Below are 26,258 nucleotides of genomic sequence, written 5' to 3'. Positions count from 1 at the left end.
CCGCCTTCACATCTGAGACTAAATAAAGGCATATGACTCTTCTTTCATATTAATGGCACAGAAGATGCCAATACTATGTAGATGATTTCCACTGCTCCACATACTTTTACTCAAATTTCTATTACAAATAGTGATAGCATATATATTAAATATCACCTTGCCACATGTTTACATATACTCTTTATAAAAGTATACTCAGGACTATAATAGAAAGTATTTTTGAGAATGCCATGCATTTTTCTTAGAGCTAAAACTGGGCGACAATGAATCCCAATAGCACCCTTTCTGGACAGAAGTGGCATCACATTTGATTTGCTAAGAAAAGACATTCATGAAAAACGCAGTATGTAATATCTTTGCAAAGGTTGATGATAATATATGGGCTAGTGACATTTGGGGTCGGATAATGGGCAGCAGACATGCTTAGGATACAGATGCATGAGGGACGTATTTCCTGTTGATTTCTAAAAACACAGGCCCATCCCTACATCTCCTTGATGAATCCTCACTAAAGGGTCTACCGGCTCAAGCATTAAAATCCGATAGTGTTTTAAAATGTAAGTGTGTCAGATTTAAATCTCCCTTCTTGTTTTATGGAAATGTGCATGATAGAATGTGTCTCCTGGGTATGATGTGGGACATTCCTTTATTAGTGAAACACTAAAAAAAGAATGATACAAATACACAGATATGTGGCATCGGAAGGCCGCTGTAAACTCAACACTTTTAATGGGAGCAGTGCCGGATTTTAATGACACTAGTTCATTATGAAGACAAATACATTCGGAGCATGAAACAAAATTAGAAAGCTGAATAATGGCCTTGCTTTCTGTAGCAGATGAAAGTCCATGCGTTCCCTTCTTCTTATGAGGCTATTTACCCCTGCAGCACTACATATGCACTGTACTGCTTTCCAGTGTGAAATAAGTTTACCCCCATCATTATTCCTACCGCATTCCATTGACTCGTCGGATCCATCCCCGCAGTCGTCATCACGATCACATACAAACTCCTTTGGGATGCAGACTTTGTTTCGGCACATGAACGTGTTTCCATCACACGACTTAACAGGAGCTGAAACACACAGGAAGACTGATAAGACTATGGAATGGGCCAGCACAGCATGCGGTGGGGTTATTTATTACATAGAAGTGTAATCGCGTACAGGAGACGGCCACACTGACCAGCACCTCCGTGCTGTTGCTTTCCACGCACGACATTTTACACATTCACAAAACGGAGTCACAGCGGGCCAAATTGACTATACCCTGTGATGTGTTGCTTGAGCTTGTAGACGATGCAAATCCTACATACACATTACGTTTTTAAGAAATCCTTTGTAATGACCCTGCTTTTAGCCAGTGATAAGGATGCACTCCCCTGACACCCGCATGAACACCCCAAACATGACGCAATTATTTAAAAGCATGTTACACATCATGGCTGCTTCGTTTGATTGCAGTGCAACGTGTTTATCTGAATTACACACTTGTCACATAAAAAAAGAGCATACTTGAGCCCCGCGCGATATGTGAGACAGCGAATGCTTTGTTGCACTGATCATTAGGGCAGCATCACCGTGCGTGATACGCCCACAGAGGTGACAGGGCTAACGAAATATGAAGGTAAATATGTCATTGATCATATATCAGCTATTCATACTGCAGCACATCTCTGTTTCCTGGGTGTGCATCAGGCACAACCTTCGCACGACCCTCCACCATGTCCTTTATTGACATTCGCATGCCCTGACATTTATTTGCAGCTTCCAGAGCAAGCACATTTCCTGGTATGAAAGGTCCCTTGGTTCAGAGATATTTCAAGTATGCACAGCATCCCGAAATAATGAGCCAATTAATGGCCTGCCTCGGCATGCTGTCCGGGGCATCCCCCAGAGGACGCCTTGCATTCTCACCAGATGTGGCCTTTATTGACAGGTGTCTTGCAGCATAATAATGGCTTTTAATAGGCGATAGAATGCAATTCATGACTTGGTATCTACAGAAATACATGTGAGCAGGCAGCAACTTCCCCCTGGAGACACATGTTTCGCGCTATTTCTTTACAATTGTTTTGGATTACTGTTATTCACTCACATATTTCTAAAGACAGTATTAGACACTAGTTTAATAATGCAATTGATCCTATTCCGGTACGGGCGCTGTCGTTTAATGATGTGGATATGCTCACCAAAGGAAACGCATCGAACTTCAGAATGTTGAAAAGCTCCAAATGCGACTTTTTATGCACCACACAATAATGATTGTCTGTAATATAAGCGAGGCATCAGTATAAGGTCAAGACATCAAGGGAGCTTGCATCTATTGCCCAGAAGGAAGCTGGGGCAGAGCTTTTAGTAATGACAACATGGGATGCTGATCTATGAACAAGTTGCCTTTCTCGACCTGTAAGATGAGCTGAGCACACTCCCACTCGCTTTCATAAATGGCTCTCCAGTGTTCCCAGGTGTGTTGTAAACGCAGTGTTCTACTGGCACTTTGTGGAATGTGCATTAGCTCAGGGCTGCACTAGCAGCAGCTATTGATGCAAGAGTGGGAAACGCTCGATACAATCACCTTGAAAACAGACATCAGGGTGTGAAATGAATGAAGATGTACCGGGTCATTCTGATCATGAGTCAAGGATCTGACAGAAAGATCCTACCATGTCTGCCCCTGCGGCCGAGGTCCTGTCTGCCCTAGTCCCATTATCTGCACGCATCAGATGGAGCCTCTCCAATAGTATCATACTCCTGACGCTCCATAAATGCTTACAGAATCATTACAGAGGGTGCATTTCCAGCTCTATGAGTGGGGATTCCAGTCAAGAACGGTGAGGATGGAGAAGGCCTTCAGGGCCATGTTTTTGTGGGTTCGTATGCAACATTATCGGCCCTTATTCATCCCTCTAAAGGTTATGATCGACTCTGGAATTGTAATACGTTTGTGTTCCTTAAAAAACATACGAACATTTCTAAATGTATTATGTTAAAACAAATTTCATTTGTTATCAATTTTGCAAACATACATAGATTGTGTGCATAGTTATGTCATACATCTGCCGTTTCAACATGTGCAGTGGTTCACAGCGTGTAACCATACAAGGAGCCAGATGTATTGTGATTATATGAAACCAGAGGTAGATTGTTCTCAGTGGAATCTGCTGGTTGCAAAGTCTATCAATTTCCCCAGAAGTCAAACCTCCTCCACTTACCCCACCTCATTGTCACAAACTACATAATTCATGGCCCTTTGGCACTTTCTACACATATCACATTTCACCTATCCATCACCACACCACACATGCAGGTGGAGGCCTCTCTTGCACACACTGTCCAATCTGGAGTTACCCTATCTCTCACTCCTTTCCTCCCGAAGAAGAGTGGCTTCGTTGAGTTATGGGTAGATGATACAACATGCATGACCGACTTTTGGACCCTGTAGGCCCAGAAGTCGATCATGCATGTTGTATCAGATACCCATAATCAAGATCCTTAAAATGTTGCTCTGCCTAAAATGTCATTGGTTCTCATTCTATAAGAAGGGCCTTCCTATTGGGTAGTCTTCCAATGCCACAATAAGCCAGTCTAACTTTCCTTACCTCTGTTATTCCTATGTGCACAACATGGCAACCCTCTTCTATTTTGAAAAAGGCAGACTGAACAGTTAAAACAACCACTGCTTATTTCCTATCATAGAATGCCCTATCAGCAACTTTGAGCTATTTCCCAAGATGATCCTCTAGCAGACCAGTTTGCAATGCGTTACTCTCCCTAGTATTTATTTGAACGTCACGCTTAATAAAATGTGTCTAGCTATTGTGAATTAGTTCAATGCCCCCTTAGACCTTCACAAGAGAAACAGAGCCGTCACACCTTTCAATTCCTTTCACAAAAATGCCTCTGTACCACAAAAATAGGTTGACTTGGACTAACATTCAATTAAGAATGCTGAGAATGTTTACAGCTTTCTCTAAAGCAATGTAGTCACCATCACTGCCTCTCTTATCTCTCATGTGTTGTTTTTACCTGGGAACTACATAATTAAATACATAAAATAAGTATTTGTCTGGAGCCTAACAGCCTTAACGTATTGATCTGGAGCCAACTAGCATTTTTTTCTGTCACCCTTTTTCTAGAGAACAAAAGTTTGGATGCAACCAAATGTTATGAACAGAAAGTTCTCCTCCAACATGCAAGGTTAGACCCCTTCAAAACTGCACATGTCAAAGCTTTGCCTCCATCAACCCTCTGGTACCAAACAACTATCGGCCAATCTCCAACACCAGATTTCTGGCAAAACACATTGACCCCACTGCTTGCACAAAGCGCAATGTCGTTGTGGAATCTAATAATCTCCTAGACACTGCACAATCAGGCTTCTTTCTACGCCATGGAACAGAAACCACGCTGATCTGTATCTGGGATGACCTAAAAATGACAGCAGACTCAAACAGATGTGCAGCTCTTATTTTTCTTGACCTCTCGCCATTGTTTACACCATAAACCACATAATCCGGTATTACCCGAATTGTTCAAACACAATTGTTCGAATTACCTAATTGACCGAAAGTCGAGGGTCCGAATTGACCTTTGCACAATTGACCGCGTATATATATATATATATATATATATATATATATATATATATATATATATATATATATATATATATATATATATAATGGGGGTTGTGGGGGGTTTCCCCCGCATATATGTAACAATTGACCTTCACAATTCGGTCAATTGTGCAAAGGTCAATTGTAATTCGAACAATTGTAGTTCAAATAATTTGTATGCAACCCATAATCCTCCTTGACAGACTGCAGTCTTTAGGAATACGTGATTCAGCTCTCTCCTGGATCGCTTCATTCCACTCTAATAGACAGAAAATCTCCCACTGGTCTACCCTGCTGCATGATCAGTAAACCCTGGAGTACACCCAGGTACATGCCTCTCTCTCCTCTTCTTCAACATTTACATGATCCCCCTCTGCTCACACAACCTCACTTGCTACAACTATGTGGATGACCCACAAATCATCCTGAGAATCCCTAAATTGACCTCCTTCCCCAGCCCTGACCTAGCAGCATGTCTCTCAGACATTGACCGCTGGATGACAGCTAACAACTTCCTTTTGAACCCAGGTAAAATGGATATCATAGTTTGAAGAAAATCTGCTCCATTCCCCCTTCCAACTCTCTGAACCACCAGCATTGTAAAAAAAACTGCAGGCTGCACAAGGGACTGAGACCTAACTCTGTCTCATCACATCAGCAATCCATCCAAATCCTGTAATTTCCACCTTAGGCTCCTGAAATGTACATGCCATTACCTTATTTTTCCTAATAGACTGGCTGCAATTATGTCCATTATCATGTCCAGATTTCATCATGCAAACTCCCTCTACTTGGGTGCACCGGCCTACCAGTTGAACAAACTCCAAAGAGTACAAAACCTGGCTGCCAAAACGCTTATCGCATTGGGACAAATGGCCCACATCTCACTGCCTCTCCGCACCATACACTGGCTCCCAATTGGACGCAGGGCCACATTCAAAATCCTATGTATCACCCACCGAGCAATGCATAAAACAGGTCCTGAATTCCTACGAGATAAGATTAAACTTTACCCCCCAACTTGCACCCTTAGGTCAAGCACTGCCCTCATCCTAGTGTTCTCCCATTCCTACTCAACCGGGACTGGAGGGCCAGGCTTCTCAACCATGGCGCCATCTTTGTGGAATTCACTGCCTCCCCGCATCAGACACAGCAAACATCACATGGCATTTGAAGGCACTCAAAACCCAGCTCTTCGCATAAAAATCACTAGAGAGCTCAGTGAACCACTCAATCCTACCACCACGACTGACTCCTAGCGTTTACCCGGCTGATTACGGACCCTGTCACAGACCATCAGGCCTGACTATATCTAACTCCATTAGCATAGCCTTCGCCCGTACGTGAAACCCAAATCACATCAGCACATGTCAGAAGTCTGTGCCTGACAGAATTTATTCACCACCTCATCTGCTGGAATTCCATATGCTCCGAGGTCCAAAGCTATCGACATTAATAAGGAGCTATTCGGCTAGACTTGTAACCTATCCACCATTGGATAAAATTGCCCCACTTAAATTAAGAACAAGTAAAGCTAAAACACACCTTAACAGGTGGTTCACTCCACAACTAAAGGACCTATGCCTACTGAAGAGAAAGTGTGAAACAGTCTGGAGACTATGTCCCTCCACCGAGAACAAAAAGAAACTAACAACTACCTCTGCGCATTATAAAAACGAAGTTTGCCTGGCAAAAAGGAATTTGTATAACAAACGTATTGCCAAATCTAACTCAAGTATGAAGGATGGAAGTATTCTCCATACTAAAATAACTTGTGGCCCCGATCCCTATACTTGACTTACGCAACAAAAATAAGATCTGGTGCTCAGATATTCAACAGGCATTAGCTAATAAAATAAATACTCTTCAAAACAAAATAATACTAAAGAAAGATTCGCTGAACCTACCACATTCCACTAATACCCTTCCACTTAGTAATATATACACTGACCAGATCAATAGATTCTGCTTTACCAAAACCTCTGTCTTAGAGGTAGAAAAAATGATCTTATCCCTTAAGCCAACCAATTGTAAAGGAGATAACTGCCCAGCACAGATCATAAAAGATGCTGCTAGAGACCTCTCTCCATTTATCTCCAAATTGATCAATGCTTCATTTTCATCTAGTACTATCCCGGCCAATTTAAAACAATCTTGGGTTCTCCCACTCCTAAAGAAGCAAACTTTAGATCCACTTATTGCTACCAACTACCGCTCCATCGTGACAGTACCATTTCTACTCAAAATACTCCACAAAGTTGACTATACGCAGATTCTAAAGTAAATTGAGCTTCATAAACTCCTAGGGGTCAGACAGTCTGGCTTCCGCCCTCTGCATGGGACAGAAATTGCCTTGATAGATTTGAAAACACAGATTGATGAGTTGAGAGATAGAGGGAAGACAACACTGCTCTTATTACTTGATCTTTCAGCTGCATTTGACTTGGTGGAACATAAGGTCCTCTGTGGGCACTTGGACTCAGCAGCCCACTTCTACACAGAGGCCATCAAATGGCTAGAATCCTTCCTGAGCGAGAGAACTATGAGTGTATTCTCTCCATCGGCAGCGGAGGACCCTACCCCGATCCTGTGTGGTGTACCTCAGGGTTCTTGCGTTTCCCCTACCCTATGCAATATATTCACCAAACATTTGTTCGATGATCTGGATCTTCTGGGCATCACCTACACTAACTATGCAGATGATACGCAGATTCTCCTCCCATTTTCTGGGGATCACTGTAAGGACTTGGCGCTGGTGAATAGGGTATATCTCATCATCCAGACATGGATGGCCACCCATGGTCTATTCCTGAATGATGACAAAACAGAGCTGATAATTCTATGTACTCACAAATTAGGTCACACATACTCATCATTTAACATCGATGGAAATATTATTAAGGTCTCAAAGGAGCTAAAAACCCTTAGCTTCTACCTCAATTTTGCCATGTCCTTTGACAAACAACTGAAATCATTGGCCTCTACCCCAGTCTACACATGTAAGCTTATCAGAGCTGGTAAGCCATTTCTCTCTAATGACAGTTGTATGATCCTGGCTAGAGCACTAATCCTTTCTAGGTTAGACTACTGTAATGTTCTATACAGGGGTGCTAACAAAGCAACTATCCAGAGGCTACACATTTAGCAAAATAATGCACCAAGAGCTGCATTAGGCATAAATAAAAGAGTACACATTGCCTCAACTAGACGTCAACACAAGTGGCTCTCTACCTACAATAAAATACAGTTAAAAATGGCCTCCCTGACCCACAAAGCCCTAAACAATGTGACCCCCAGCTACTTAATAGACAAACTGCTGAGAAGAACTTCCAGCAGGCCAACAAGAGTTAGCAACTCTAACTGCCTTGTGGTACCAAGATTTAGGATCACTAAAATCGGTGGCAACAGCTTTCCTGTGAAGGCTGCTAAACTCTGGAACTCCTTACCTCACGAGTTGAGAGCAGACTAACCTTATCTGCACTTATATCATGCACTTCAACCTGACTAAAGGTTAGTCAGACTTGCTACCTGACTGAAGGTTAGTTAGATACTATACTTCGCCAACGCTGCCCATCACTGTAAATAATAGTTGGGATTGCACTGTATAGATTGATTTGTATATAACCTGAACATTCTTCTATCTTCTGCCTGCACTTTATTTCCCCTGTACATTTATGTGATTTTATTGTGAATCATTCGAAATGTTGTAAGCTTTTCATCTTCGTATTGTTGCGCCCTGTTATCTCTGGGTCTGGTGCACCTTATAAACAAACAAACAAACAAACAAATACACCATTCTAATACTCAAGAGTTTGACCAAGGCTATGCAATTTTGCACTATGCAATCAGCCAAGAAGGCACTTACCTGTTATGTCTGCACACCTGGAAATCCCAGAGCAGAATTAGGTACTGGGGCGCCGTCTAGCAGTAATCTGCAAATCACATATCTGATTGAATGTATACAGAAGAACTACCCATCAGTATTCTATCTAGCAGAACTAGCATACCAAGCTTTAATAGCATGTATGTACTTGATCACCGCCCTACAAATATGCACTACACTATCAAACCAGGATTGCCCTTGCCTGACGATCCTACACATCTCAAAATCTCTGTGGAGAATTATACAGCAAGGAACGTTTCTAGCACGTCTTCCTTACTAACCCCCTCTATCTGGGAATGCCATAGTAGAAACCTTACCAGGGGTTCTATCTTGCAAACTGCTCAATGAGAACTCTGCTAGCACCTATGCACTACCATCAGTTGTGGGACAGAACTGACTGTCACCACTCACCAGGATTCAACTAAACAATTTGAGCCATCAAGAAACAGAAAGTTAACACGCCCTTGACAGACACTGGAAGCCAAATGCGAACAAGGTACTCCTGGAAAACCCAGACACTCAAAAACACACCACTATGCTTACTCTTGCTACTGCAACAACAAACAAAAGAATGCAGCTATACTCCTCCATTAATTTGGCCTAGCTGCACACATACCTACACACCTCCACGCCTAACTCAACAGTCTTTAGAATACAACTATACCCCTCGATTTCCATTTTAGCTGCACACTTAACGTCCTTCTGAAGCACTGGTGCAGCAAGAATGTAGATAACATAGTCCATCAGTATTGCAGCACACATTCTACTGATCCTACATAGCCACCACACCACACCTAGCACTAGTATGCAGCTACACATCACTTATTGCACACTGGAAGCACCCAAGCACGTTCTACTACACTACTCTCTCTACTGACCTGGACTGTGGTCCCCGAGGGCATTCAAACACACATCACTTTGGAATCATGACAATGGCAATGGTGTTATACAAATGCCAAATAACAGGACATAATAGAACATAAAATAACATGTCTGGGCACACATGAACACAAATGGTTGCTAACCCCATCCTAGTCTGCATAAGGGATAGAATGGGGGAAGGCTTGTGTGATGATACTGTGATTATTTAGCGAGCTAGAATCCGTCTGAGCTAGGATTTGGTAGCAAGTCCACAACGCCAGTCCTCCTTACATTGTTGTTAAACAGGGCAAACCCTTCCCACCATGTGCCAGAGGGATACGTCTGAGGGAGAAGCTAAAGGCTGAATGAGGCCAGGTGGGAAGTACTCTGACCCCCGTCCCACGCCAGACCTTTCTTCAGAGAAGGCCACCTCAGACTTTCCAAACAAGCTATGTTTGATTACTTGACACTGTCTCTGTTCCATGCTTTCTTCCATGACTGGGTTTCTTGTTTTCTTTATCCATGTTCCTGTAACTGGCTTTCTCAGAAACAAGCAGACATACTAGGTATGGAGGGGAGGGAGAGGGTCAGGGAAACTAAAGTAGGAGACTGTTGTAGTAACTAAATACATAGGTTGTTGATTCTTCTTGTCTTGACCTTTATGAGAATTTTCAGATGTTCACATGGAGGAGGAAGGTAAATGCCAGCTCTGACTTTCCAAACCATGATATTGAAAGAAACATTGATTTTCCAGGGTTGAAAACCAAAGGCTGCGTGGGAAGTACAGCGAAGCCTCTATGCCATAGGTCAAGGCCGGGACCACTTTAGCTTTGTAGAAGGATAGAGTCGGTCCACTGCTCTCATTTGGGAGGTCAGGCATTTTGTTTTTTCCCAAATTTGTTTTTGGAGGGTCCTTTCTGTCCTGGAACTGTCCAATTGTATCCCTAGATATTTGAAGTTTGTCACAACTTCTATTTTGGTGTTATCCAGGAAAAGGCTAGGCTTTTTCACTGTTTTGGTTTGAGCTTTTTCTATCACTAAGATTTTGGTCTTTGATTTATTGATCTCCAGATAATTATCGGCAATGTAGCTCTCCAGGTTTCTTAATTTTCTTTGTAAACCCACTTTAGTTTGGTCAATTAATATGACGTCGTCAGCGTACAACAGACGAGGAATCTCACATTTCCCGATTTTTGGTGGGAACGATCGAATACTGCTTTCAGATGTTTGATAGTCGCCTAGGAATGCGGTAAACAACGCTGGTGCCAGTGGGCACCCTTGTTTCACACCTCGATTAACTTTAATTTCGTCCGACAAGGATCCCTGATGGTTGAGTTTGATTCTGATTTTAGTATGCGAGTGGAGGGCTTTTATGGGATCCAGGATCGTGGCTGGGCAATTCCACCGTTGAAGTTTCGACCAAAGACTAGGACGATCAATTCTGTCAAAGGCCTTTGACAGGTCCACAAAGGCCAGGTGGACCTTAGGGGCACCTTCTTTAACTTTCGCTTCCAGAATGTTGAGTATCATTAGGTTGATCGAGGTGGATCCATTGTTCTGGAATCCCGTTTGCAATATGTCGATAGACGGGCTGTTTTTACTCCATGCTTGTAGATGTTTTAGGAGACCTGTGGCGTATATTTTGCCTATTATGTCTAGAAGGGCAATTGGCCTATAGCTCGCTGGATCATTTCTCGGTCCTTTTTTATAAATGGGGACAATTACAGCCATCTGCCATGATTCGGGCACCTTCTTTGTTTTGCCGCATTCAGCGAAGATCTTGCTGATCATTTCCGCCCATTCATTGGGTGACATTTTTAGGTCCATGTTGGTAAGGCCGTCCGGACCCGGGGCTCTCGAGGTCTTCAGTTTTCGTATGGCTAGTTCGATGTCATCCTTGTTCGTTAAGTCGGCCCATGGTGATTCAGGGCCCTGACTTTCAAATTCTGATTCTGTCAATCGGCCGTCAAATTCAGCCGTGAAGTATTTGCACCAGGCTTCTTCAGCCACTGCGTTGGAAAGTTGGAAAGTCTGTGTGTTGTTTGACTCTTTTATAAGGGTCCAAAATTCATTTGATTTTTTTGATTGGAGTTTACGCATCATCGTCTCAGCGTCATTTTGATATTGGATGATTTTGTGCTGTTTCCGCCAATTTTTATAGATTTTCACTTCTTGGCACCAAGCCTTCCAATCGTCCTCTACATTGGACTTCTTTGCTCTTCTTAACAGTTTACGGCCCAGTTTCCTTTTTTCTACCAGGGTCTTATCGTAACTATGGTGGTTAGGAGGACGATATCTCGTTTTCTTTTGCCCTTTCACCCGGAATTCTAGAAGTAATGGTAGGTAGTTTGGTCTTTCGATCGTTTCTTCATTTCCCTCCTGAATGGCTTTATTCGCCCAGGCCTGCCTGATTTTCTTGATGTTTTGTTCGTTCAGACGTAGGCGGGTCTGTTGTAAATTGGTTTCAATTGTCCAATCGTAAACGCTTGCTTTCTGGTTAGTGGTTAACCATGTGCAGGACAGTAAATTATGGTCGCTGTTCTCCGTTTTAATCACCTTGAAGCAGGAGAGGTCGTGGATGAGACCGTTTGTTATAAAGATATAATCTAGCGTTGCTTTCGAGCCGTTTCGCTCCCATGTGGGGATGTTTAATTGTTTTGGGAACAGAGCGGTGGCGTTTTGAAGGCTTCTTAAACTGAGGACTTCCTTCAAGGCTTTTCCTCTTTTGATTGTGAGGTCAGGGCCACCCCGTTTCAGGGCGGAGTATTGTTGATCATTCGAGGCGGACATATATTTGGCGTTAAAATCGCCACAGATGATGATCTCGATTTTCTCAAATTCTACGTAGAGCTGATCAATCGTGGTTCCAACGGAGGAGCAGAAAGATTTTATAGACATTCTCTGGGGGTTCCAATAGCAGTTCAAAATGGCCAGATGATTCAGTCGCCCTTTTGTCTTCTGTACCCCATGATCCGATTTTGAGGTCAAGGTGACCAGCATTTCGTAAGACTGCCTCCACGTTGTTGGTTCACTGAAACCCACTCCGGTTTTAATTGCGGTTATCAAACCAGACGATGGTCTGCCAAAGAGGCCTTTCACTGCCGGAGAAAATGTCACTGTGAAACCATCCAAGGCTGGTTTATTTACCAGCCAGGTTTCTTGCAGGCACAATATTTCATAGTGCCCTAAGTCGACGTCACCGGGTATTGTCAGGTGAGCGTGGCCTCTCGTGTTTCCAAGATGCCAGGGAGAAGCTTTCATTTGTGGGTCGCTCTCGGGTTTCTTTGCCAGATGAAACTTTTGAAATCTTAAAGTCCAAGTTGGAATCAGTTTAAAGCCATTTCCCACATGTAAAAAACGTTCAAACTTTAAAATCGTGGAAATTTTTCCTTGCGCAATTTTTGCTATAATAGGAGAATCACACTGATTTGCAGTACGGTTTTGGGTTCTATGGATAGCTATGGATGTTAGGTACACACAGGAGTTGAAATTTTATTTCTATCACAAAAGGGAGTTATAGAGGTTTTAGTAAAGGTTGTTTTTGTAAAATAGGCGTGAGAATGGAAAAGAGAAATGCACTTTTGAAAATGATAAATGTGTTTGCTTACACTAGAGGATGACTATGAAAAGCGAATACCACACAGGGATCTTACAGTCATGTGATCAGTGTGACCCATCTGTTGAGGACACTCAACTTCTTCAGATGAGAAAAGAGTCAGTGAAAAGATACTCCTAACAATACTGGTTCTGAATGAAAGATAGGATGTGTTTGAGATAAGGATAAGGCCAAGTAAATGTACTATGGGTCACAGTTCTTCCTATTAATACTCACAGGATAAGTTTTTTATGGCGCCGTCAACTCTGGTCATTGGATTGAGTCTGGTCTAGGAAAGACAGCACATAAGGCACAGTACTGGATCAGCTAGGCCGGTTGCCAGATTTGCACAGGATCTGCCCTCCTAGTCTGTGGGTATTTGAATCAGCTGGATGGCGAGTTCCTCAGGCAAGCCTAGTGGTGGCAAGCCAGAGAATTTCAGGATACTGGTTCAAAAGGCCTCTCACACCACACAGAGCTTTACTGGGTGGAGAGAATACATTTGAGGAATTGGGCCTTGTTGGAAATCAATAGTTCTCTATTGCTGGCAAGAATCTTGGCCTCTGGTTCTGGAAGAATATTAAAGCTGGATGTAGAATGCTGGATCAGGGTGCTTTGCCAGAATCAGGAAAGTGAGTGGATCTGCGAGTCCCTATGTTTTGTCAGCTGTCTCTATTTATGCTATAAAATGACATCACAAAGGGGGTGTATGGGCTGGCTTAGCTAAGCTGCCCCTATGAGCTGGGATTGGACCAAACTTCATCTCAACCTTGCAATTTGAGTGATTGGATCCAGGCCAGATGATGTCAGATTTAATGGTTTGCTTTACAATCTTTAGAAACCTCCCTTTAGCCACTGGTCTCCAAATCTGATTTTATATTAAATGTTCATTTCTACATTGGTCACCTTTATACAAATCACACACAAAGATGCCATATTTTATGTAGCAACTATTCCTCAAAACCCCGCAGTGGTGGGCTCTTGTCTCAACTTTCTACAGAATTGTGTCCTTTTCGCTATGAACACAATTTCCAAATTTTATGCAACTTTCCACAAAGGTGCGTGTTTAACATGGGGATGTGAGTGTACATTTTCACAATTCTAACATTAATACATTTTGCATAAAACCACATATATTGCCATTCCTGTCCAGAACATGTCACACAGGTCTACCGCCTCTTCACACGTGCAGCCAAAAATGTAATTAACAACTCTGTCCTTTTTATATTTTCACCCTTTCGCTTGACAAGTTATGAGTCTTTTAAGAATTGTTCTTTGTTCATGTTTAGCAACAGATGGTCCGCCCCTTTTTGTCTCCCTGCAGTCCAGGGGCATCCCCTCCTTGTTTTTTCCCTCCAGGAGGCATTTTCGATCACCTTCACACCTCCAGTTTCCTGGGCTGAAGCTCAGTCATTGTTCCTTCTCTCTCTATAGACAAGAGTCTGGGCTAACCAGCAATTAGCACCTCCTGTGAGTTTCTGCTGAGAGGAAGGCCCTCCTTCTGGGAGAAACCTGCTTTTCCAGTTCTTTTAGCTCAGCCAGGCTAATTAACTTTTTAAATCCAGCCAAAATCACATTTGTTGCATCAAACATAAATACATTACCTTCTTGGCCTTAAATTCTGTGGGATCAAAAACACAACTAAAATCTGTATTCCTTTTGGCAACAATCCTTTATATGTTTGCTAATCCAGCAGACTTTTAGTTTTAGCTTAAAGTGTCATCAGTAACTCATCTGACAGCTGTCATTCAGGTAGCCCAGAGTACTGCACCCGGATTTTGGCATAGGCTGTCAGTTTTCAGACAATCCAGTTTTTCTGAAGCATGTTTTGCTCTTCACATTAGGACTTTGTCTGTTCACAATACTTCATTAGATACATTAATTTTAGCACCAGGCAAGATTTTGAATGTTAAGAAAGTGTTGTGTTATAGGCATTTTGGAGTTTTTGGCAACAAAGCAGATGACATTTGTAGGCACATTTTGGGGTTTCACTTGCAAAGTGCTGCTTCTCTCTCTGCACTCTGTTTGCTGGTCCTGGAGCCCACTGGCAGATTTTCTGCATGGTGTGCTCTATTCCACCGCACATGCACCATGGGTGACCAGTTGTGCATCCCTCTTTTTGTGTGCTAAAGCACACGTTTTTTGTATGTTTTTGTAGGTTTTTGGCATGCACAAGAGTTTTGACGCCATTGTTGCTGTTTCTTTTCGCATAACTGGCAGGGTGATGCCGCATAGCATAGTGGAGTGGGTCAATACATCCCACAGCTGACCATACTAATGGGAAATTATCAACAGAAAGACGAACATACCTGTTGCAAAGACTGATGTGTAATTCAAGAGCCAGTGAATTAAATGATCCGTTCAGCACTTTAAATGTACAATGTCATCCCCCTGCGCCTTTTTGGAACAAGTGCAGGGAAAGTTGCAAATCACAGCAGGGTCACATCAAACCCTGTCATGATTTTTTCTTTAAGTGTGACAGCCACAGGGATGGCTTTTTTCTTCTTTTTTTACTATTTCACAGAGACTGCGCCTTTAAGACTTGTGTCTGTGAAATGCGTTCCCAGCAACCACTCGTCCGTTTGGAGCATGTAACTCATCCGTTTTGGGATTGAGTTCTAGACACTAATGTATGCAAGGGGTAGGCAGCACATCGTTATGCAACCGTCCAGCACCACATGCAATGTGCAGGCCACCTTTGAGAATAAGGTGACCTGTGCATTTCAGCAATGAGATCAAATGGAGAAAAAAAAAACGTGTGGTTATTTTTGAGAATCTGGAACAATGAGTTCATTATGCAGAGTGGGAAATACTGTTTTTTAATCCCCCTCATTACGTTAATCCCCAACTGTGAAGAGCTGTAATGCACGCAGTGTGTGGGATGAAATTGACGACAACAGCTCTCTGGATTTTTCTGTTGGTTACTGCACCAAGTCACTAAGTCCATAAATACACAGGGTGGCCACGAGTGTCCCAGTTGTCCGACGGTTTGCCAGACAATGGTTCCAATTATTTGAGGGTATGCTGTGCAGAAAAAAAACATGTCAGATCTATTCCAGTCTATGGTTTCCTTAAATCGCATTTAAAGATTGCCTTCGACGTGTTTCTAAATCAATGCTGCTATCTATTGAAACGGGTTCATCCAGGATCACAGCACTTAATCCAGTATGGAAGGAGGGAATACTTCTGAGTTTGTTTCTTCCAAGAATTTAGCTCTCAACAGACCGAGCAGTCAAAATCCTCCTGGGTTTGAGTTAGTACGTAAATTGGCAACTGTGACAGCATCCCTGTGTTCCAAAGTAACACACGCAGCGGTTTATTTCGCAAAATATAGGATTACAGACTATTTTCCTATTTCCTGTTCTGTTTCTTTCTCTATTGCAATCCATTTCGTGGGACCCATAAACACATCAACATTATTGATTTCTATGCGTGTTTTAAAGTGCACATTGTGACGGCTTAAAGGCCCTAGAGGTGAAAGACTGTCAAAAAGAGATATAGAAAGGGACATTGACTAAATATACTGCAGCCCTTAACTCTGAACTGTTTCTTAGCACTTTAGAAGCGCAACACAATTGTTTAAACTGTGGGATGAATCTCACAATTGCTGTGACCTATAAAACATATGTTTGCAGCAAGAGCTATGTCCATTGAGCCATCTGCACAACTTAATAATGGATGAAGACATCAGGAACATACTTATTAAGGACACATGTGTGCAAAGGAATATTAAATGTGTGAATTTTGTAAAAAAAAATAAATAAAACGTCCTGGATACAGAGCATGAAAGTGCTAATAGGTACAATTGAAGAAAGTCCATTATATTCAAGTCATGGGCCCTCATTACAACCCCGGCGCTAAACCATGGCGCTATTAGCACCATGGTTGGTGCCGGTGTTGTAACGAGTCTGCCATGGTGAAATGGGGAAATACCGCCCCATTCCAAGGTTGGCGGGGCGGTATTTCCCCATTTCACCATGGCCCTTCCCCATTCCCATTTTCGCCCCATAGGGCTCAATGGGACTGGGGAAGGCGCTAAGTACGGTACCGCAAATTGCAGTACCGTAATTAGCACCGGGGTCCCTTTGCGGCACCCTACTTTAAGGTCGGGTCCCGCAAAGGGACCTCGTAATCAAGCTTTAAGGGTTTAACGGCGCCGACACCTTTTACGGCGCTGTTAAACCCTTAACGCCAGGGTCGTAATGACCCCAATGGACAAGAAAAAAAAAAAAGAAAAATATTCATCTTCTGTTCTCTTCTATTTTCCCAAAATGCAGTAGAACTGCTTCAGAGTTTTCAGGTGCAATGGATAGGAGTGATCATGTGGTTACGTAAAATCCAAAAATGTAACTCCCGGTTTCTACTACAAATTAAGAACTATAATCCTGGGCAAATCTCTGTGTTTTAGCACCTCAGATGCATTTAATTGCCAAATTGAGGTAACATTTGGAAATATGGTTTATACATTTCAGAATTATGTTCTGTTAGGATGAACATCCAATGTTCCAAACACAAGAGAACGCACACATTAAAAAAAAAACCTAAAACACGAGACCCACAAAAAGCAAGAGGCCCAGATAATATGCACAATACACAGGCTTTGGATGACATTGATAAGAGAACAGACCCATCTCTGAGAACCCTCCTGGATGTGATATAGACAGTAGGCAGCAAGACACACACACATACACTTAGAATATAGTGCTTTTAGGATAATGGCAATGATAATCAACATTCAGTCAAACATTAGGCTGAACCAAACATGCATAAACACAAGTAAAAGAAAGACATGAGGTGCACCACGAGTAGTCACATAATATTCATAGGAACACTAAGGTTCCAAATATAAAACACAATATACATAAATCTAGCAACCGTTAGGTGTGTAACACATAGAGTTGGCCCCAGAATAAAGATAGTTTCATGGGCCATTTAGATGTACTAGACCACAGAAATATAGGGACAATTCCACACAGTAAAATGCATCTAGTTTTAGCTCACAGTAGAGAGATACACAGACAAGGTCAGTAGTCCCGGGCAGGGTGTCAAGACTCATTGCGATTGGTCAGAGCAGAGAGACGACACCCATTCCCAAGCTCCGGCCAAGGAGCAGTGACTTAATTAGGTGTTACAACTTTGTGAAAAGCATATGAGAAAGAGTGTAAGATATTCACAGGGGATGGGCAAAAAAACAAAAGGACAGCAGGTTCCCAGCACTGGAGCAATTGAAACATGTAACAAGTAATAGGCCTAGCCTGTGCTTTAGAAACTATCAAGATAAAGGTCACAGATACAAAGAATAAGAACTGTGCAGAAGAGTGCACAAGACAAGTTGATCAGGGAGAAGATATGTATTGCCCACTGTAGAAAAACATCCACAAAGGAGTGGACTCACAAATGCAGAATAACATGAACATCTCAGCTCATCGAGATCGATATCCAAGACCAAGAGAAGCCAAGAGGTCATTGTACATGAAGAGAATATATTAAACATCGCATATTGATTCCTGGCAATCCCTGAATTATAGATATGCATAGCCCTAGGGAGGATAGCTCAGGGGCAAGGCGCTCGCCTTGAAAGCAAGACAACGTAGAGCAACACAGGTTCGATCCCCGGGTGCATGCTTAGAAACCTCTGGATATTAAGTGCGTTATAAATAACCAATTACAATTAATAGGGCCATTCACTTCCATTGCATTTGGAAATCCACTACTTAGACATGTACATGGTCCCAGAACAAGAGGCCATGAAGTCATGCAGGTATATAATGAGAAAGGAAGGAGAAGGGAAACATGTTTCCAACAAGAAGTTTTAATATTAAACTCTCAGTTGAACAGTCACAAATGTGAGACTGGTATGTTGGGTACAACCTTTTAGGTCCCATGTGAAAGGATATTAAGTATTCTTTTTTGCTAGCACACTGTCCACACCTCACAAAATGTTGGCTAATTATGATAGAAGTGAACTTCACCAGAACATCCAAAGGGACATGTCAAATCAGCAAGCAAGTTGTATGTGAAACATGCAGACCTGTTAACTTGCCAACTGTCCAATCAAAATGGTGTGAAACTAGATGATCCCATCATGAGATTAGTGTCAAGAGGTAGTCATTAGAATGCTCTCGAGGAATAGGATAGGCCAATAGGACTAGATATTGTATAGCATTGCCTAAAGAGCAACCAATTCTGTACAATCAGCTAACCTGAATGTATATGCATCTTGAAACATTGTTTAAGAATTCACTCCACTTTTCACTATATAAGCCGCCATGTAATGATGTAATGTTGAATGATTCATGGATTATTTTCAGTTGTCGTTGGTGTCTCAGGAGGATAGCTCAGGGGCAACATGCTTGCCTTGGAAGCAAGACACAAAGCAACACAGGTTGATTCCATGGGTCCGCGCTTAGAAACCTCTGGATTTTCAGCGTGTTATACATAACATCATATCATGTAATACACTTGTGGTTTTTCTTGCTTCTGTGCACTTTAATTGGCTTTTTGGACAAATTGTATAATACAAATTTTGTGGGCCTTACTCCACAGTACTACATTAACTGTTGGACGATTCCTCTAAGCCACCTACCCCCCACAGGACCCACAGGGCCCAGGATCAAATTGTATAGATTTCATTGTTTTCTTTACTGTGACCTTACTTATATCTGTTTTTTATGAATTCATGAACATTAAGTCAGTACTTGGATAAATGTAAAATGTCAGTGCTGTGAGAGGTGGGGGAACATGGAATTTGGCTCCTTGCTACCAAGCGTGCACCAGTTGGACATTATCCTGAATAAAAAAGTGTTACAGTGAATGCTGGCATATATTGTCTCAGCCAGCATGACAATATCTTCTTACAAGTGGCAATGTTTTTGTTGTTGGGCATACCCAAAGTGAGAGAGTCCTTACTGTGATACTACTGACAAATATTGATTTAGCTAATATGAAAATGTTGTCTTACAGTTGCAATATTGGTATTCACAGGCCCAGCTTAATGACTGTATTATTACAGTGGAACTAGTGGCATGTATTGGTAGAGCGAGAATTACATGTTCTTTTTACATTAAATGGTAAATTGGTCACCAGCTTAAAGGAGGTAGCAAAATCTTCAGACAATGCAGCTCATTGGTTCACATCATTTCTAATCAAATGAAGTTGCAGAGTAAGGAGTGGGGAGGCAGAGGCTACTCCTGTAATCCTGAAGTGTGGTGTTCCACGGGGATCGTGCTTATTGCCATTGCTATACAACATATTTAGAGTTCCTTTCTTCAACTTGATGGAAAAAAAATAACATAGATTTCACTAACTTTGCAGATGACACCCAGTGTGTCATTCCCATATCGGGCCAACACAAGGAGGATGAAAAAAGTATAAATGATACATACGAGATCATCCAATCATGGATGATGGAAAATGGCATGGCCTTAACAAAGAAAAAACAGAGCCGATGATAATAGGCACAAGCAATAAAATAAAGAAATTGGATGAAGACTATAAACACTTTGTAATAGCTGGTTGTGATATAGAAACTAAAAAGAAAGTGAAGATACTAGGTGTTGTCCTTGATCAGAACTTAAACATGAAAGCACATATAGGCATCCTGATGTCTTCTATGGCATATCGTATTTAATTGCTGGCCCAATTTAGACGCTACATTTCCAAAACCAACTACAAGACTGTTGCTAGGGCAATTGTTGGTTCTAAAATTGAGTATTGTTGTCGTCATTTAGCTGGAGTAGCCAAGATTGATGTCTCTCGACTTCAAACACTTCAAAATACCCTGGTTAGAACTATTGATGTCCTAAACAAGAGAGAACATGAGTGGGAGGCCAGGCGGGGATTGCATTGGTTCCTGTTGCTGCCAGGATTCAGTTTCGGCTGCTGGCTATTACTCATAAATGCTTAAAGGTATTGGGCCGGCGTTATTTAACGGAAGCATTGATGAAAAAATCCAGAGCTAGAACGTTGAGGTCAAATAACTCAAATCAGCTACAAAGTTCCAAATGCAATCTTACCCAGATCATTGAGTGTGCCTTCTTTACGGAAGCTCCTAAAGCATGGAATGAGATCCCACCCAGCCTTATAGATATTGACTCAGTAGCAATATTTAGGAAACGGATCAAGACATGGCATTTCAAAGAAGATTGTATACTGATAGCTGTTTCTGTCCTGCGCATGATCTTTGTGTGTCGCGCCCTCATGCCTCAAGGTTTTCTGGTGCACTATACAAGTGAATAAAGTAAAGTAAAGGAACACATTGGGCCTCATTCCGAGGTTGGTGGTAGTCATGGTGCTATTTGTGCCATGACTGCCACCAATAACGGCACTGTGTCCAGTTTGGTGCAATGGGGTCTTACCGGTTTAGTCAGACCTTGGCGGGACCGGTAAGTCCCCATTCACCAAACCATTCCCCATTCCCATTTGAGCCCCCATAGGGCTCAATGGGAATGGGGAGGGCGCAAATAACGGGCCGGCATATGCCAAGCCCGTTATTTGCGCCCAGGTCCCTTAACGGGTCCCGTCCTTAACACCTGGTCAGACCAGTGAAAGGAAGCGCCCCCAATTCAGCACGATCCTCCCCGCAATGAGAGACAATAAGGGACTCTCCCGTAGTGGGAATAAGACCAAGACAGAGTGCGGGTGAGCGTAAGTGGGAGTTTATCCAAGGATAAGGCATGCAAAGAACTCTGCAACCTACGAGAGCGCTCTGCCTGACAATAGCAAAGACAGGCGTATTTCTAATACAAAAAACGTCATCAACACCTAAACACTATAGGGGGCACAAGTCAATTGGGATTGGGTGGTGTCGACTAACTATAGGTGTTGCTGGCGCGGGGTTGGTCTTGGCGGGACGACGTCACTGGTCAGCCTCGTGGGTTGGGTTGGGCCTGGCAGGCCGGCTTGAGGTCATCCATGCGGTGTTGATGTGCTGGGGCAGCCTGTGACAATAACGAATACCTTTCCTGTCTCATTTGCCCTAGGCCATGCACACTACAGTTATTCAGAAAATGACATTTACGTTCATTAATAAATCGCTTCACCAGCTTATCTTATAAAATAAACACAACACATGAGGAATGCACCTCGTGAGAGGTCTGGTGGTTGTTGGTTGGGGTGAGATTTACCTGTGTCTTATTGACCGGTATTTTAGGTCACGGGACGGGGCTCTGGGACCTGGGCCGAGTGATACATGTCTGTCTGCTGCGTTAGAAGTTATTATATAGATGGGTCTCTGTGTCTTGTCCCAATGATGGGGGTCGTCCTTACACGGGGTCAGGATTCTTGGGGGGGGGTTCGTGGGGATTTATGAGAGGGTGCTGGTAGATCAGTGGGTTTATTACCGTGCTGTAAATAACACAGGTGGCGGGCTGTGGCCTTGGTTGCGGCGCCGGGGCCTCTGACTCTCTGAAGTAACGCCAGCTTGGTTGGGGGAGGTGAGGGAGCGCAGCACAAGTCTTAGCTTTTTTATCTGGCAGGCTTGGTGGGGTGGGAGGGGGAATGACCTTGCATATACTCACAAAGGTATTTTCCTCGTGCGTTGCTGATCAGTGAATGCAGAAGTTTTATACTGTTCTGCCTTATTTTAACGTTATTCAGACACACATATATATATATATATATTTCATTTTCGTTACACATTTCTTTAATACAGTCGGTTCCAGTACCTTTTCATTACCTAACATTATGTTCACTACATTGTGTGCGTATTGTATGTACATTAGACGTTATACGAGGGATATCTAGGTTATGGCCTACAGAGATTGATGCTCGCCGCTTTGGGTGATTCAAAACATATATGAGTTCAAGTTTCTACATACTATTGAAAAACACTTTTACAAATAGAGGTTACACGTTTGGTCAACATCTTTCTCCGTGGTTATAGCAGCATTAGTCCAGACCTGGAGGGATATCATATAACGTTACATTTTTATGGTTCGTTCACATTTTAAACAGAGGTAGTTCATTAATACCAATACTTGAACTATTTTCTACCTTCTTCAGATAGTGATGCTTCAGCTTTTTTCCCCGTTGCCCCGGCCTTGCGGTCCGGGTCATACGGGGTGCAATATCACATTGTTACTAATATAATGTTGCCGTGTTGGCATCTCGGGTTTAGCTCATCTCCGACTTTCTCATGGGAACGCGCTCGCAGCGGATCTGCCAGGGCTGCTGAGGCGGCAGAGATGCATGAAAGGCCCTCCAAAGGTGGGGGCCTCGTTACAGTGTGCTGAACTCACACCATGTTTGCTGTGCAAGATGGCGTCTAGGCCTAACTTAAGTTTCGGTAAATGCAAAGACAGGGTGCGTGTGGGCAATGTCGTCGGCGGGTGAACCCCCCTCCACCTGGGCCCGGGTGGCATGAGGGTGCTCCCACCGAGCCATGGTCCTCACCTGGGGAGGGAGCTGTAGGTGAGGAGGGCCTCGTGGCCATTCCTCCCCTACATTTCCCCCCTTTCGTTACTTAAAGTAACGAATTTCTTTAGCTCTTCTAATCTTCTACATTCTTGTTCTTCTAACACTGCACCATCCCATGCAGGGGTTCCTTTTATAGGCATCCATGCTCTGCACACCCCCCTTAAGCTCTCACCTCTCCTAGCATACTCGTCTGGTGTACATGTCAAATATATACAGTCGCCGGTCTCTTCCAGATCTACCCAGACCTCCTCATACCATTCCAGTTCTACGTCTCGTGGTTCTTTAATCGTGGTGTGCCATAGCTTATCTACTATGTACTTGTCACGGCACATAGGCACTAACTGGTACCTGGGGGTGTTGTCTGTTCCTGTCTGCACATGTACTTCTTGTGTTGCTTTAATTGTACCACCGGAGTTGCCCATTGTCACCATCATCATTGCACCGTTAGGGACTGCATTAGCACAACATCGGAGGCCCACCTGGCACAGGCAGAACATCACAAGGATGATCACCACTATTGGTATCAGGAACTTCATTGTCACTCCAAGCCATGAGGGAACCCAAGAGAAGATATTGTCGAACCACGAGCTATCCTCAGCTCCACCTTCCATTTTCATCTTCTCGCCCAGGTTATGTACTGCTTCAATAACGTGGGACAGGGACCCATTTTCTGCGTCTTCGGAAGGTACGAACGTGCAGCATGCACTTCCTATTTTTCGGCAAACACCTCCATCGATTGCTGTTAACAGGTCTAGAACATACCTGTTTTGCATGGTCATTAATCGCAGAGCTCGTAGTTCCACCTTTATTATGTTAAACCCTTCTTCAGTGTCATTGGCCAACTGGATCAGTTCCCACCGTGTGATCTGGAGCCATTTTGCATTTGCTCTTGCTTGGACACTTGATACTAGTGAAGCAAAGAATGTTTCCACGGAGCTGAACAGGCGATACTTTTCTGGGATCTGTGCCAATAAATCAGATGATGCTTGTGATATGTAGTTCGAGGCTCGCTTGTTCCTTGAGAGCTCTTCTCCTTTCCCTCCGGAGGACAGGACATAAAGGTGCGCTTGTGTAGTTGGAGACGCTGCATTCTGGTTCAAGCCTTCGTTCATCGTGTTACTTCTGTCAATATGGCTTTCGGGAATCACCATTAGTGTTGAATGCAAAGTGGCCATTGAGCAGCTACCACTCCATGATTGGGGAAGGTGCAGGTACGCCTTGTTCCCGCATACCCAGTAGGTGTCCATTAGTGCTGCTGTTCCTTTTTTCATATCTGGGATGGTGAGAGTTTTGTTACAGTTCTTGTTCGTTCCTATTGCCATTTTTCCTTCTCCCTTGAAACATAGTTTGTTTTGTATTTCACTTTGTAGCTTAAAGGGTTTTTCCATCGCTGTTACCCATGTTAATTTAGGGATGTGTTCTTTCCATATTGGCAAGCACGTTCTTTCCATCCACCGCAACTTTTCCGGTTGAACACCCTTCAGTGCTTCTGCCTTGCACAGCACTTCTTCGTCTTTCCATTTGCTTTCGGAAAACAGTGTCCCTTGTATTGCAAAGAAAGGTTCTTTAAGGCAGATCACTCCAGACGCTTGCGAATAGCACGTTTTGTTGTTCTGTACCATTCTGAAAGAGACATCGTGTGCTTGGAAAGTGTTCTTTATTCTACACAGCGTGAGATGAAGGAGACATTGGGCATCCACAATGGGCAATTCTCGTGGCAACAATACTTTAGGTGTGCCTGATGCATGGGGGATAAGTGAGCAGACATAACAGCTCTCATTGGTTGTTTGTTTAGCTGTTGTGCTCATATCTGCATACCATTTATTTGCTTGGTGAGGGTGTCGTGGGTCTTCCATTTTGTCTAACCCTAGCCCATAATACTCATCATACCCTTTTCCACCAGTCTCTCTTCTCCGCCTACTTTTCTCCCTTCTTCTGTACCTTCTCGTTATAGGAGGTGAAGAACCAGGCCCCCCTTCCTCCCTCCCACCCCCCTTTTCTAATTCTTCATATAGGGACTTGTGTTCTGTCATCATAATCACTTTTCCATCCTCATTAATAAACAAGAGATCGTTGTTTGAAATTGGGGCGGGAGGGATCGTGTGGTTGTTGTATGTTCCAGGTTGGGACATTGTGTCATTATCTACATTTTTGGTTCTCCATTGTGAGAGGACAGCAGTGGGTGGTGTAGTATAGTATCCCCACACAAAGTGTGATCCATCCCAGATCAAGAAATCACCTTCTTTGATACCTACAGTCGGAATTGTTTTCGTTCCAGGAGCAAGGGTAGTGTTGTTCCCCCCTCCCCCCTCGTTCATCTCGGTAGAGATGAACGCTATAATCCAGTGTAACACCAGACAAAACATTGAGATGAAGAACACGATAGCACACATTGATAAACCACATTCAAATGAATATGTTAATCTAGCCACTAACATTTCTCTAAATCTAACATATCTATTAGTTGCAGGCTGCCCATTCGATGCCATGATAAATCCTGTTTGAGACACAAAAGTTCATTAAATACAAACATGTAAGCATTTCCACATTGTAACGTTTCGGTGATAAAATATAGGGTTGGGTGAGGAAGGGGGTTTGTTGACAGACAAGGTAGCTTTCAGTCAATATTATTCGTACCTTACTATATATATATATAAATAATAAAAAACATGACATTTTTAAAAACAACAATAATAAAAAACATCTTAAAGAGTACAGGAAGGGAAAAAAGAACCCCACGCAAAACTTTCAAAAATTGTAAAAAGAAAATTTACATATACATGTGTACATGTTTTAGTCCAGGACATTTGTTGCGCGCTAATTGTGTTCACTGTTCATCTCATGAAGCACACAAAATTCCAATCATTCATTCCGCACAACTTCATC

The 26,258-nt window shown here is 42.9% G+C and overlaps 1 protein-coding gene across 3 annotated transcripts in view; it reads right to left on the bottom strand.

Moving 5' to 3' along the window:
• Positions 1–26,258, bottom strand: part of LRP1B (LDL receptor related protein 1B) — a 4,835,697-nt gene that overhangs the window by 914,569 nt on the left and 3,894,870 nt on the right. For all 3 annotated transcript variants that reach the window (XM_069616528.1, XM_069616527.1, XM_069616526.1), the window contains exon 53: positions 952–1,074. In XM_069616528.1, the coding sequence (XP_069472629.1) occupies positions 952–1,074 (123 nt within the window). The remainder of the gene's footprint in view (positions 1–951; positions 1,075–26,258) is intronic.

Source organism: Ambystoma mexicanum, chromosome 9 (genome assembly GCF_040938575.1).
Source record: "Ambystoma mexicanum isolate Mex_15411 chromosome 9, UKY_AmexF1_1, whole genome shotgun sequence".
Lineage (NCBI taxonomy): Eukaryota > Metazoa > Chordata > Amphibia > Caudata > Ambystomatidae > Ambystoma > Ambystoma mexicanum.
This window is presented reverse-complemented; position numbering and strand designations above follow the sequence as displayed.